Below are 15722 nucleotides of genomic sequence, written 5' to 3' on the forward strand. Positions count from 1 at the left end.
AAAAGCGTTCGACAATATAAATTGGTGCAAGCTGTTCGAGATTCTGAAAAAAGTAGGGGTAAGCTATAGGGAGAGACGGGTCATATGCAATATGTACAACAACCAAGAGGGAATAATAAGAGTGGACGATCAAGAACGAAGTGCTCGTATTAAGAAGGGTGTAAGACAAGGCTGTAGCCTTTCTCCCCTACTCTTCAATCTGTACATCGAGGAAGCAATGATGGAAATAAAAGAAAGGTTCAGGAGTGGAATTAAAATACAAGGTGAAAGGATATCAATGATACGATTCGCTGATGACATTGCTATCCTGAGTGAAAGTGAAGAAAATTAAATGATCTGCTGAAGGGAATGAACGGTCTAATGAGTACACAGTATGGTTTGAGAGTAAATCGGAGAAAGACGAAGGTAATGAGAAGTAGTAGAAATGAGAACAGCGAGAAACTTACCATCAGGATTGATGGTCACGAAGTCAATGAAGTTAAGGAATTCTGCTACCTAGGCAGTAAAATAACCAATGACGGACGGAGCAAGGAGGACATCAAAAGCAGACTCGCTATGCCAAAAAAGGCATTTCTGGCCAAGAGAAGTCTACTAATATCAAATACCGGCTTTAATTTGAGGAAGAAATTTCTGAGGATCTACGTCTGGAGTACAGCATTGTATGGTAGTGAAACATGGACTGTGGGAATACCGGAACAGAAGAGAATCGAAGCATTTGAGATGTGGTGCTATAGACGAATGTTGAAAATTAGGAGGACTGATAAGGTAAGGAATGCGGAAGTTCTACGCAGAATCGGAGAGGAAAGGAATATGTGGGAAACACTGATAAGGAGAAGGGACAGGATGATAGGACATCTGCTAAGACATGAGGGAATGACTTCCATGGTACTAGAGGGAGCTGTAGAGGGCAAAAACTGTAGAGGAAGACAGAGGTTGGAATACGTCAAGCAAATAATTGAGAACGTAGGTTGCAAGCGCTACTCTGAGATGAAGAGGTTAGCACAGGAATTCGTGGCGGGCCGCATCAAAACGGTTCGGTAAGCTGATATTCTATGAAAAATTTGTCTGCCAAGAGCATTCTGTGCAGGGTACAGGTCCGGGGATCACACAGGTCATTCCATAAATTCACTATCTTAATTTTCAATTGTGTCCGATACATCAGCGATCCCGTGCGGGCGCATTATAGTCCATAAAAAGTAAGTTGGTAGTTGGTACATGTCGCTCCCTTAAAGAGACGCAGACATGATTAAAAACAACCTCCCTGCACTACCGCTGTGCCGTAACGGGACCTAGCGCAAAGATATGCAGCGAGGTTTGGCAAATTATGCATAATGCCTGCACACACCATAACTCGTAGGCCATATGGATAACGTTCATGAACATTCTGTGGTGTACAGCGTGTACACTTCTCTCTCAGCACTAACAGCTGTTAGTCAGAGAACGTATCTCTGCACCACTGTTGTCGATCGCAACCAACACGCTCTGCGGAACAACGAAGTCTCTCTCGACGATGGCGTGGTTGACGCGGCATACGTGGAACAGGCTTTAGAGCATACAAGGTAGCCTGATTTAATTACCGCGAAATGTCTCTGACGGATATACAGATAGCGGTTTTCTATGTTTTCAGCGATCTGACTAGGAGTGAGATGTCTGTTCTTTTTCGTCACTAGAGCTACTTGTCGATCCTTCAACGGTGTGGTATTTCGTATACGACGACCGGTATGCTTTCGCAAAGCTGCCTTTCTTAAGCGCGAGATGCCACTTCTGGGATGAGCGGGATAGCCGCGAGCGGTCTGGGCGTCCTGTCACGGTCCGTGCGGCTTCCCCCCGCCCCCGCCGTCGGAAGTTCGACTCCTCTTTTGGGCATCGGTGTTTGTGTCGTCCTTAGGGCAAGTTAGCGTTAGTTAGATTAACTAGTGTGTAAGCTTAGGGACCGAAAACCTCAGCAGCTTGTTCCCATTTAGACCTTACCACAAATTCCCAAATTTCCACTTCTGGACACACTGTGGCCGCACAAGTGATAATTGGACCGAGTTCGAGCGGTTCATCTTTCATCCACTATCCTAAGCTCTCGAATGATGTGTTGTAGAAATATAACCGTATCACACGCAACGTCGCACTAATTGGTTTCACCACAACCTCCGTCAAATAACGGACTGCACGATATGTCAAATGTAGACCGTTCGTGCACAGGCTTCGCTGTACACATCCCACCCTCTACATTTCCTTTTATGACTATCGGTCGGGTATTCGTAGCAATTATCAGTGATCTGTCACAATTACCGTGGTGTCACCGCCAGACACGACACTTGCTAGGTGGTAGCCTTTAAATCGGCCGCGGTCCGTTAGTATACGTCGGACCCGCGTGTCGCCACTATCGGTGATTGCAGACCGAGCGCCGCCACATGGCAGGTCTAGTCTAGAGAGACTCACTAGCACTCGCCCAGTTGTACAGCCGACTTTGCTAGCGATGGATCACTGTATACAGACGCTCTCATTTGCAGAGGCGACAGTTTAGCATAGCCTTCAGCTACGTCATTTGCAAGGCGCCATATTCAGTTACAAGAATGTATTCTGAACAGATAATGATGTGAATCATGTACCGTCAAGAGCGACGTTTATCATTAACGGATTAAAGTTAAGTATCAAACTAGCTACGTCCGCTTTCTGAATTCTAATTCCTTGTCATGTTCCACACCTCACTTTAGTATAGTCCTTCCCTCCTCACGCCAGCCTGCGTGAGCTAAAACGCGTGCATTTCGGCTTCCTTTCGTAACACGGTGTTGGCTTTTCTGCCAGCCCAACAATTGCCAGTTGTTTTCTAGATAGTGTCAGTTGTTCCTTGCGATTGTCAAGCAGTGTACCACGTCAAACGAAGATAGGCGAAACCCAGTAACGTTTACTGGCATAAATCACAATACAAAAGAATTTACCAGTCGCTGTATTTATTGGGGAGTATAATAGAGAGCCATGGAGCTCAACGGGTATTAAAATGGATAAAGTAACGTATAATTTTATGTCTGAAAGACGCCTCACATTATTTGTTCCACATCTTCGTTGCTTTAGTTCTTCATAGTAAATAATAATCTATTACTACTCCGTCGCATGTGAACTCCTTAACAAAAACATCTACCGTTTCGTTCCCCTTAATGTAGCTTTAACGAGAAGTAATTGACCATCTACTGACTGTCGAGGCATGTGATTAATACATTCTTTATGTCGTGTGGTACAGGCTGGTACGGGTTACATGAACCTTCGGAGAGATACTGAGCGATTTAAACAACAATTACAGCTCACCAACTAAAGAACGTCCTTCTAAGATCATTACTTTTAAAAATTACGTGATGTTCAAAATGATGCACTTTTTACATACGGTGGAAATAGAAATGAGCGTTTGGTGACATTGGCCGGGAGGCCTCTTACAGGGCAGGTCCAGACGCCTTGGTGCAGGTCTAATTACCTTCGACACCACATTGGGCGACCTGCGGGCCGGATGGGGATGATATGATGATGATGACAACACAACAGTCCGACCCAGCAGGAATCGAACCTTGGCTCATACGACGGCAGTCCTACACCCTGATCATTCAGCTATCGGCGCGGACGTTACATGCCGTACACCCCCACGATATAGCTAATGTTGAGTACTGGGAAATATTAGGTGTCCCGTGTATGACGCCAGACCCAACCCTTACCTATTATAGGCCCCACGGCGAGCAGCATGAAGCCGGTGCACACCATGTTGAGCCCCACGGCGCCCGGCAGCTTCTCCTCGGGACACACTTCGGCGACGCACAGGTTGTTGTTGACGACGGCGGCGCCGCGAGAGAACCCGCAGAGCGCGTTCCACACGCACAGTGGCACCATCCCGGTGCTCATCGCGATTGCTGAGAACAAGCCGTCATGACTTATTATATGGTGCAGTCAACAAGGCTACTTAAATTTACCTACTCCTCTTAGAAGTCATGCACAGTGGTAAAAATAAATGTTGCATATTGATTTATTGCCAATATGGACGTAATAGGAAGCCGGCAATTGTGGCCGAGCGGTTCTAGCTGCTTCACTCTGGAACCGCGCTACCACTACGGTCGCACGTTCGAATCCTGCCTCGGGCGTGGATGGATGCGATGTCAAAAGAATGGTTCAAATGGCTCTGAGCACTATGGGTCTTAACTTCTGAGGTCATCAGTCCCCTACCACTTACAACTACTTAAACGTAACTAACCTAAGGACATCACACACATCCATGTCCGAGGTAGGATTCGAACCTGCAATGTTTGATGTTCTTAAGTTAGGTTTAAGTAGTACTAGGGGACCGATGACCTCAGATGTTAAGTCCCATAGTGCTCAGAGCCATTTGAACCATAATAGGAAATGGGTCTTGTACTGTCAGATACATCCACAAGAATACGAAAAAAGGAGATAAGCACTTTTACATCTGATCGACACTATCAAAGAAACAGAAACAAAGTCTTACAAAAGATTCTAGCAGTCACTACAGTTTATTTTCAATTTCATATTGCCTAAAACATTTTTTATGGACCCATTGGTCCTCCTCATAAATGGAAAGACTTTTGTAATTCGTTAGGCATATTCCTTACCAAATTGTCCAGATAAAACTGTGATATATTCCTGTATTCCTCCACAGCGGCCTCTCTGTGACCTCTGGTGGGACAGAACGATTACCAACCGCTCGTTTTAGCGTGGCCTATGCATTTTCAGTGCAGCTGAGATCAGGAGAACATGGGAGCCATTCCATCCGACTGTATTCTCCAATAGGAAACTGTTCTCAAGCCTGTGACGGTGAGGGCCCGCATTGTCGTCCATGAGCTGTAATCCCGCTCAAATATGTTCACCAGAAAGAGCCGCAATGCCTGTAAGGATGTCGTCCCGATACTTCAGACCAGTCGTCTTCCCATAAGGGTGTCGATCTACGACACAGTTTGGGCGAGGGTGTTGTTGTAGCCTCCACTCACGAATATCAGTACTGTAAGTGTGGAGGCTCTTGCGCGTCTCAGCAGAAAAGAGTGTTGTGTCCCACTGCTGCTAAGCCCAAAAAAAGGGATCTCATGCCCATGCGATACAAGCGCCACATCTAACCCAAATTAGAAGTGGAGCCTTCAAAGGACGCTAATCCCTGTTCATAGAGCCTATTTCGTATCATCTGTGTTGACGCGTGGACTCCTGTTTGGAACTGTCACCGTGGGCGTGTCGCATTGTGTTCAGGGTGTCTATTTGCAGATGTCGGTCCTGCACACCTGTTTGACTTTGTTCCGTGGTCACTCCTCTGACGTCATCACCTGACCCTGTCGCTACAAACTTGTTGCAGATTCTAGAGGCACTACTGTGACCCACAGCGACATTCACTGCGACGTCCGCCTGTCTCATTCGCTGCCCCACTGGGAACGTATACGGAACCTCCGCTCACACATTTTTGATGTCCAAACAATACTGAAGCTACACAACTCTAGGCTACCGCCACGCTTACAGGTGACACTGTGGCCATGGACTGCACATATTGCCCCTCTCACGGTAGAAACATCTACTTTTTCCACTAAATTACACTAAAAACAAACAATTGTATTGATACTTTAACGTGTTTGGATTACAACAGTCAGTTTTAAAGCTTCGAAAATATACCAATATATTTTGAGCACTGTATTTACATAATGACACGTATGTCTGCGAATAAAAAAAAATATTCAAATGTGTGTGAAATCTTATGGGACTTAACTGCTAAGGTCATCAGTACCTAAGCTTACACACTACTTAACCTAAATTATCCTAAGGACAAACACACACATCCATGCCCGACGGAGGACTCAAACCTCCGCCGGGACCAGCCGCACAGTTAATGACTGCAGCGCCTTAGTGTCTGTAAATTTTTGTCTATTCACTGTAGCTTTTGATGAACAAGAGTAGTGTGCATGAGTTCCAGGACTGAACCACATTGTGATAGTTGAAATATATTAAACATGAAAGTACATAAAAGAAGGTAAGTTTACAAATAACACCTTTTGCAGATATCACCTAATGACAACTGTATGTGAGACTGTTCGTTTTCCTTGTATTGTTCCCTTATTTGTGCTTTCTTAAGCATATTTTATCTCATGGTGATGACGACTCGAAACGCTTCATACATGAAGTTTTTAGTAATCAAGACGTTTTCATGGCATTAGTACATGCCACATAAAACAGCAACTGGTCACTTTTTTCTGGAATATTTATCTATTCATTCCATGAATCTGTTTCCGAACTTTTTCAGGCTCATCTTCAGATACATAGCTACTTCAAGCATAGTGCTGGACTGGCTTTTTGAAAGAAGATGGAACGTGTTTTAAATGAATCCCCATGTGTATTGTTTATCTATCGATTTTCATCCAAAATTTAGTTTCGCAGCTACTGCGATAGTATGGGAGGGCAGGTCATTACTAATCGGCACGTTAACTATGATCCGTTAAAGATTTGTTTCAGCATAAATTCGCTCGATGAATGAATTCGCTGACTCTGACTGGCAATTAATGGTGCTCTTGAGGACATAATGAAACCAGAGGCGACTAGGAACCAAAACTCGAATTCTTCCTTTCTCACTTTTCTTCGAAAATCCAACACACCCTTCCAAAAAAAGGCATGTAAGGGGGTGGCGACAACTTCAAATAACATGCCAACACTGTGAAGAAAATAAGAATTATGTTTCGTAGGTGTCTTCTGTAATTACGAAATGGGACATACAATAGGGCACGTCTGCTTACTGCGGGAAAGAGAGGAGCATGCAGAGGCGTTCCACTGTGGATTTCTGTTTAAAAGGTGGACATATCACTGACATAGAACTACCACGGTGGCTCATAGATATCTACACATCAATAGTAAGAGATCTACTTAAAACATGGATTTATTAAATTTTGTATTCAGATGCAATAGATCTCTACCGAGAAATGCTCTTATATACCACTTTCATTTATAGAAACGTTGTGATATATCTCTTTCACTTGCAGTATGGTATTTTGAGCCGATTTACTTGTTACATAGATAGGGAAATATTTTTTAATTTCATTTTTTCTTTGTAGAAACTCCGATTTGGGAAACCATTTCAGGGTGTGGAGGTATTACTAATGGATATAAATTGTTTCATGTGGAAGAATGCTCCAGTATAAATAAATGTGTGGCCGCACGTTATTTTTATCGTAGGTCTTCACGTTATATCAATATTTATATATTTAATGATATAATAATTGTTAAGGGATGTGGTATCTCGGGACATGATATTAATGTAGCTGAAGTGTTCGTGAAGCATGAAAAACTAGGTGGATTAGATAATATTACTAAAGGCAAAACGACGAAAAAAACACTGATTTTAACGATTTTAACGCTGCTGTGGTTTACTGCCTAGCTAAAACGTTGGTTCCGCGTGAAATTTTGCCAAGGAGGCTCGCTGCCGTCTACAGGTGACTTTGACGACTAATGGGCTGAACGTTCTTCCATTGTCTTACCGGCCCTCCCAACCCCTGCTGCCGCCACAGCAATGAGGTTTTCATTCTTCAGGTGTGCGCATAGAATTCCAAAAACATGCTTTTCCACACTGGCAGTGGATACGGAAGAATTACAACTTACAGCGGACTGGATCCGTTTTCAGTGGTCATCATAAGTCCAAGGTTCCAGGAAGTGGACCGAAATCACAGAAGCGGCTCTGAGCACTATGGTACTTAACTTCTGAGGTCATCAGTCCCGTAGAACTTAGAACTACTTAACCCTAACTAACCTAAGGACATCACAAACATCCATACCCGAGGCAGGATTCGAACCTGCGACCGTAGCGGTCGCGCGGTTCCAGAATGTAGCGCCTAGAACCGCTCGGCCACCTCGGCCGGTGGACCGAAATCACACATCGTGTTACGCTGTCATAGGTGTCTACCGATCTTCCTCGACTCGTTGACCAAGTACGAAATGTATGCAGCTGCCTCAGTGTCTCCCGCTCGTCCGTTTTCGTGGGTGCCAGTAGCTAGGTTGTAAGCCCAGCTGAGTACTAGCATTGGTGATCAGAAGGGAGGATATAGGATTCTGCAAAGTGGGTTTTCCGATTATTGTTTTGTTTTGGAAAGTGACCAGGAAGAGAAGAAGATGTGATTGCTGGATGAGTGGGTACAAAATACAGGTTGTGAAGGGAGGCGGATGTGGAAGGCGAAGCGATCTCCAAATCTGTCTAGAATTTCAAGGCATGTATCAAACAGGGTTGGGGCTGATTGTTCTCTGTAATACAAATGTCTGTTGTGCTGGCCAGAACTTCCGTGTCGGCGAATTTTATTACGTGGTAGGTCTCACTCAGTGGATGCTCTGCCACGGACAATTTCTCCACCTGCCCCAACCTCCAATGTCGCTTATGTTCTTTGATCCTAGTGTTGATTGATCGTCCAGTCATTCCGACATAAGCTTTTCTAGATGTGCTAGTTACAAGGGATGGCGAAAACCTGTGACACAGTGTGTATCGAAAACCGACACACGCAGACCTATACCTGGCTGCAGAGAAGCACTATCACACGCGCTTGTTCAGACAAGCTGTAGAAATACAAAAACACGGGAACAGCTTCAAGAAGAGAGAGGAAAGCCGTAAAGTAAACGGATCCTGGCTTCCCGTACTGGAGCGAACGACCGCCGTAGATAGCAAGAGGAGAACCGCACCGGAAATGACCGCGGAGAAGCCCTCGGACGTTGGCGCGCCAGATACATATAGTCTGCGGCCGCGAGCTTGGCTCCAGTTCACCACCGGCAATGGAGGGTGAAGGTTTGACAACGCCAGCCACTCGTGCTGGCGAAACGTCAGTAAATCATTAGATGAACGTCGGCCGAAGAACCCGAGACAGATGCCTACAGGCAATTTGTTAACATAGAAGAGTATGCACGAAGAGAAACTAGACGTCCTGTACACCATTGCTACTTAATAGTAACAGAACAAATTGTGATGTTTACTCCAACCAGCCGATGTTTCACTAAATAAGAGGGGCTGTTTCTGTTGCCAGCAACAGCCAATCATGTCAGCCATTTAAGAAACGAAAGAAATTTCCTCTAATATGCCGTTATATAAAAGAAGCAAAAACTCTCCAAATCAATAAATACAACGTAGAATATAAGCATCTTAGACCTAATCAATCCCATGCCTCTTTCCATCTTAAACCTGCGCACTCCTTCAAATCAACTACCTCACCACTTGTACTTTCGAGCCTCAACAGCGTTACCCTACGTCCCTGAACCATTAATGTATATAATATCTGCAAACATTCGCTTAAACTTCATGTGTACCAAACCATACATAGATAAAATTTCATTACTATTAATTCTACTGATGGACACTTTGAAGCCTACCAGTACCATACCATTCTGCATCTGAAATGGTGGTCGGAGTGGATGATGGCCATGCAGGGAATACGTGTTCGACTCCTGGTACTGTCTGGTTTTTATTCGTAGTGGGAGGACAGAAAGGGGTGCACTCAGCATCGTAACACCAATTAGAAGCTACATGAAGAGCTGTAGTAGCATCAGGCCTGCTAAAATTTCAACCCTACGTCACTGGGGCAGAATGGCACGGCGGTCGGTACGACCAATTACCCTCCTGTGGCCAAAACAGCGGTGCTTCATTCCATGCCAATCTCAGCTCACCAATTCAGTAAAACATGCCCAACGTTGTTGATTCTCATCTCATTGGTCAGGGATGGAATTGCAGCTGATGAGATCGAAGCGTAAATAATGACTGATCTTGAAATCTGGACTGCTGACCGCATATGTAACAATGATTTTTCCACGCATCTCATTTTCCTCTTTAGAGAATCCCCAACGATCATCTTATTCACATATGATCCTTCACATACCTGAAATATCACCACATAGCACCATCCAAGGGTAGTCAGTATAGAAGGGCTCGGGGATGACAGCACATCTACGACACCTGAGGATGTGCTTATAACAGTCCGACACTGTCGTGTGAAAATAAAGTAATTTACAACTGAAGCGGTATTGTCAACCTCTGCTATAACGCTCAGTTGCGGATGTTCATCCAACAGGATTGTTTCTAGATTAATCGTTCTGCCAAGTACACAACCGTTTTTTTTGGTTTTTTTTACTACCTTATCAGTTACCAAATACACCTACCTGTCGTGCTGTTGATGTTGTGTCGGGCAGTTTCCTAGTACGAGCGGACTTAAAAGTGAAATTCAAATCGCAGCAATACTGACAATGTAAGCGACCATCTGATGTGACGAAGGATATAACGCTAGGAAGTAGAAAATCCATTCATAATGAGCCTTACGAATCGAACCTAAACACTTCAAAATCTACCGGAGGACATGGGACGCAATAAATTAAATTTGGGGAAAGTGTGAGTACACGTGCTGAAGAGACAATTGGACGGCGGAGAGGAACACAGAAAGAGCGATGTATTCGAGGCCGAACTTGGTTATTTTAATGAGTTGCTGCGTAAGAATTCAGCATGGGAAAGCCCCTTTCTTCACTGTTCTCACGGGTGTCAGACGAGGCTGCATTTTGTCATTACTGCCTTTTATATTAGTCGTTGATTCCATAATCACAAAAACTTCAACACGATAATAAGTTAGAATGAGGTAATTGGGCTTACGGATCTGGATTTTGCTGACGACATCATTTTTCTGGCACAAATCCCACAAATTTTACAACTAATGAGTACAATGCTGGATGGAATGGCAGTTCAACAGGACTCAAATTGTGGTGCAACACAACGTACCACGAGATACCCATCGTTTCCCATATCTCGGCAGCCTCAGCTGTAACAACGGAAACGTAGATCAAGGCATCAGTACCCGAAATACGAACGCTTCTACAGTCTCCAGTCGAATGCGATCGATGTGCCTCTATAAGTACGTCCAAAAAGTTCCAGATGCGCTCTTCTGTCATCTTGCTAATGGCCATGTACGCTTGTGAGACCGGGAAAATGTCAGGAAATTCGGCACATAAGCTCAACATTTTTCACCAACGATGCTTGAGGCAAATTTTGAATGTCAATTATCGCAACAAGGTTTCAAATGATGAAATTCAAAGAAGTGGTCTACGTAGCCTGCACAAAATCGTTGCTGAAAGAAGACTGAAGCTTGTGGGGCATGTTGTACACATGCAAACTGCACTATTGTGGAAACTAATGGACGGATGGAAAAGTAGAGGAAGACCTCGCAACTTCAGCCAATCATAACTCTTGCTCTACACCAACGAACCCAGCCACGCAATACCCTAACTAAATGAACCCAAGGTTGCTACTATGCTGACTGGAATTTTTATAGTGAGAACAGCTACATCCAGATCTAACATCAGCCCGGTACCTTCCAATCCCTCCCTCCATCACTGCTTCCATCATGTAGGACACCTTGACTGAAGTTGATGCTAATCGCTTAAGCATTCGTTCCCTCTACCCAAACTAATATCCTGCCAATGCCTACAATACAACGAGCACCATCAAATCCAGTTCAAAAGCTCTGCCATCCGTCCTTATTTCAAGTACTAACACCCCCAAAAAATCTGCCCCTACTTAAAATCCACACTTCCTGCCACAAATGCATTGAGTTCCATCCCATACACGCCCAAAATATGAGAACAAACCTACTCCTGCTACACTACAACTCACTGTTCCCAGTCATTCAACTGATATCCCAATTTCTTCCATCCATCGCTGGCAGCTGAAGGCATAACGATATTCATTACCATCATAACACAGTTGGAAAGTACCCACAGAGGCTAAATTGCCTTAGCTGCCAAGCCAGTTTTTCAGCTCAATGTAAGAATATAACGCGGACCTAGTTTTCTTTTAACGGTTTATCTACTGTTTCACCCCATCTAGTTCTCCACCATACATTATTGGTTTAATAATGGCATGACAGCATTGCTACACTCTTTTCTCCGTCGTTCGCTTCCTGAAATCCAGTTTTCTGACCAGCACCCATGGCCAAAAATTTGTTTATGTTTTGATTCAGAATAAAACTTTTCTTCAGCCATATTAGAATATGCGCGTATCTCGCTTTGAAACCCAAAGAACTGAGTTTCGATATTCCTAAAAGCCGACAAAACTCTCACAGAAACCTGTTCCTACAGACCCATAAGCCGAACCACAGATTTTAAAGAAGGGCTTCAGAAAAGTACTCCTGTTAGGGTCATAACGATAATGACAAAGGTACCCATCAAATGACTGTCTGAGTTGGACATCTCTAACTAGTAGCATTCCTGTAAACTATTCGATTGGTTTTATAAATATATATATAGATTGAAGTGGCGAGAGAAAATTTGAATACAATCCTGCTTAGATTCCCGGCCTTGTTACAAATTTTCATTCGCCGCTTCAATCTACATGCAAAAAATCTTATCTGTATGGGACCAGTAAAGTCTATGAAACTGTGTCATGTCATTTGTATTCGATTACTGTTTAATCTGGGAGACGATTTCATGCCCTATTACACCTACGACGGTTTCACCTATATGCATGCATTTTGATTGATGGTTGGCTGCTATCTGTACTTCACGGTTCGGCCTTTATATGATCAAGTTAATATTCTGTGCAGAAGCTCCACTATCTATGCGCATGATCCTAGTCAGCAAGGTTATCTCGCAGCACACTGGTAGACAGATCACTAATTTTTTTTAATATACATGAACGATTATAGCTTGTACTTAGTGCTTGGTAAAAAAAAATTAGTCAACATATTATTCGGATTGTCCGAACGAGGATACGTCGTAAGCCGCACTCCAAGCTCTCGTGTTTGGTACATTTCGGCCCAGCTTCTCGCTAGAGATGCGCTCAGAAACAAGGTTGTTCACTGATACAGTGCCACAATATTTAATCATGCGCAAGTTAAAGAAAAATTAAACTTCTTTTTCTAAAGCAAAAATTACATTTTCCTGACATCAACTTATACTAATTTAGATAAATCGTGAATGACAAACAAATTACAAACTGGGTTGTATATTTACTGTGATTGGCCTACTGCCAATCTTTAGCTTATCACTTTCGTCTGATAAGGTATCTAAGTTAAAATATCAAATATCACCGTCGTACAGTATTTTAGAATATTTTTTATAACTCGATTTGGGTTTTCTATGAACCCCGTTAATAATAACTACTTCAGATTTAACATTCGGTATTTTAAATAATTCTTCATTCGATTGGAGTGCTGTTGTGTTCGAATTTCCGATCACTCTGTTATTTAATTATTAGTTAATGCATATAGGGAGGATACGTTTGAATATACAATGCGTGCCCTTTACTGCTGTCCTACATATAGCATTCGTCTATATCGTACGAATCAATATGATAGCGAGCTGGTTCCCGCACAGCGATATTTAAAGCATTCTAGTGTGGTACATTCCCTTTATGAGATAAGGTGTTTCCTTGGAAATTCCGCGGAATTGTATAACATGGCTTATCTGCCGAGGTAAATTACCTCTAAAAGTATCACCTGCTTACTGAAGCTTTTTTGACAGATACGATAGCTGTCACGTGTTTAACCTTCGTATCGGCAATGCCGTTTTCACTACAAGTAACGTTGTCTATGTTTTGGGCCTCATCCCCTTCTGTGAGCAATGGGAAGTTCTCCTTCAAGCCCTTCCTCTTTTATAAAAGTGTTTCTTTTAACATTGTTCTCTTAACATTAAAAGAATATAGAGTATTTTCTGCTGTTAAAAATACCTACTGATATTTGAAATTAAGTTATTATGAGAGGTACTCAGAGAGTATTGCGAATTTAAAATATCTAAAGTTCTGCGGACAACTTCTCAACATTTTCTGAAAGATTTTCATTGATCGCTCTCTGAAGTCCACAGCATTCCCTTTCAATACCATTCAGAAAATGTAAATGTAAATGCAACGGTATGGGAATTCCTGTTGGAATAGAAACGTTGTGTTTCTTACTTTTAGCGAACGACAAACTGATCATTCTAACAAATGTTGAAGATGTTGAATATATGTTACCCAAACTCAGAGAACGATGTGACAATTGCCATCTTTCAGTAAATCTTGCAATATCTTGCGAAGAGAGAAAATCAGGCAATGGATTTGTTAATAGACGTTGGCGAGGTGAAAGAAGCAAAGCTTTTAAACATCTCTGGGTGACACAACTTGTTTGTGGAAGGTGCACAGAAGAAATCAAATAAAGCTGGAGAAAGCGAGAAGGCAACACGACAGTTAAATTCTGCCTTATAGAATGAAGAACTAATAATCAATATAAAAAGTAATACACCAGACAGTTGTGGAAAGTATTGCTACATATGAGTCAGAAACATAGGAAATTAAGAAATGGACTACAGAAGGAGGAGGAGCGGAAATGAGGAAATACGTAGGAAAATGGAAGTTGAAAAACTATTATAAAGACAACTGAAACAGAAACACTATTTTAGTATATTTTCGATATTGAAAGGATGTGTGGCACAAGAGGGTAGAGACGATTATGGCGGTGGATATCCTCTGGATGAAGGAAAAGTGGTAGACCAGTGTATAGATTAAGCAATGCAGAATACACGTTAGCTATATGCAGATTGGATGGCAGGGAAGCAACTGCAAATGGGAAGCGAGTAATGATGACAGCTATACTAAACTTGCATATGTTTATAAGGTAATTCAGCCGACTCTACCGCTGGGTTTTGTGCAACCTGCAACGCCTTGAAGTATCATGCGCAAGGTTTTCATATTATATCGCTCGCTAGGCGCAAACTGTTAGCCCTACTGAAAAAAAAAGAATAGGACATTTTGATAGAAAATATTATGCAGTTTAATTATGTGGAAACACGTATTTTCTGGAGGCCACAGTTTTCGAGTTATTCAATAAAAATGTGTTTGAAGGCCACATTTGTACGTTTTTCTTCAATAATTCGAGAAGTAAAGCCTCTAGTGAAAACGGATTCCAGTATAGATTTTGACTACATTAAATTTCCTAAAAAAAGACTAAGTTCATTTCTTCTGTAGGAGTAATAGTTCGCACAAAGAGGGCGAGAAAATACGAAAATCTTGCGCTAGTATTTGAAGGTGTTACGGGTTGCATAAGACTCAGCGGTAGAGGGAGAGAAATCACCCTACACATATATTCTACATCTGAAATATGATGTCTATTCAAATTTGGCGCCAGTTGCATAAGAGTGGTGCTAGTAGGACGCAAATCAGGTTTACTGAAAATACACGCTTAAAAGATCGTGAGCATTACCTATGTTTAAGATTGGACTTGGTGATTCGATGTTAGTCAAGAACGCCTTTAAGGGGACAAAGACGCCATTATCAACACCTTACTGAAGTTGATCGAGGTCGTGTAATAGGGACATGAGAAAGAAGATTCTCCTTCTGCGATATTGCGAAAGACTTGGTACGAGTGTAGGCACTGTACATGACTGCTGGGAGCGGTGGACACGGGAGTGCACGGTCGGAAGAAGACTAGATTCCGGACGGCCACTTGGTCTAGAGAGGAAAAACCACTGTGTTCGTTGCATGGCTCTGGCGCATCATATGCATCTGATGCAGCAATCTGAGTAGCATTTGGCACCACAGTGACACAACGAACGGATATGAATCAGTTACTTCGGGGGCAGCTCCGAGTCAGATGCCCTGTGCTGGACATTCTTCTGGTCCCAATCCACCGCCGTTTGCGCCTCCATGGTGTCAAGCGAGATCTCTTTGGAGGGCAGCTCCGAGCCAGACGCACTGTAGCGGGCATTCCACTGACACCAAAGCACCG

General features: G+C 43.0%; 1 protein-coding gene across 1 annotated transcript in view; it reads right to left on the reverse strand.

The window, feature by feature from the left end:
• The window catches only part of LOC126273046 (monocarboxylate transporter 2-like), a 99232-nt gene that overhangs the window by 11950 nt on the left and 71560 nt on the right, over positions 1-15722 (reverse strand). The window contains exon 7 of the mRNA XM_049976442.1: positions 3696-3887. Within this exon, the coding sequence (XP_049832399.1) occupies positions 3696-3887 (192 nt within the window). The remainder of the gene's footprint in view (positions 1-3695; positions 3888-15722) is intronic.

This window comes from Schistocerca gregaria, chromosome 5 (assembly GCF_023897955.1).
Source record: "Schistocerca gregaria isolate iqSchGreg1 chromosome 5, iqSchGreg1.2, whole genome shotgun sequence".
In the NCBI taxonomy this organism is placed as follows: Eukaryota; Metazoa; Arthropoda; class Insecta; order Orthoptera; family Acrididae; genus Schistocerca; species Schistocerca gregaria.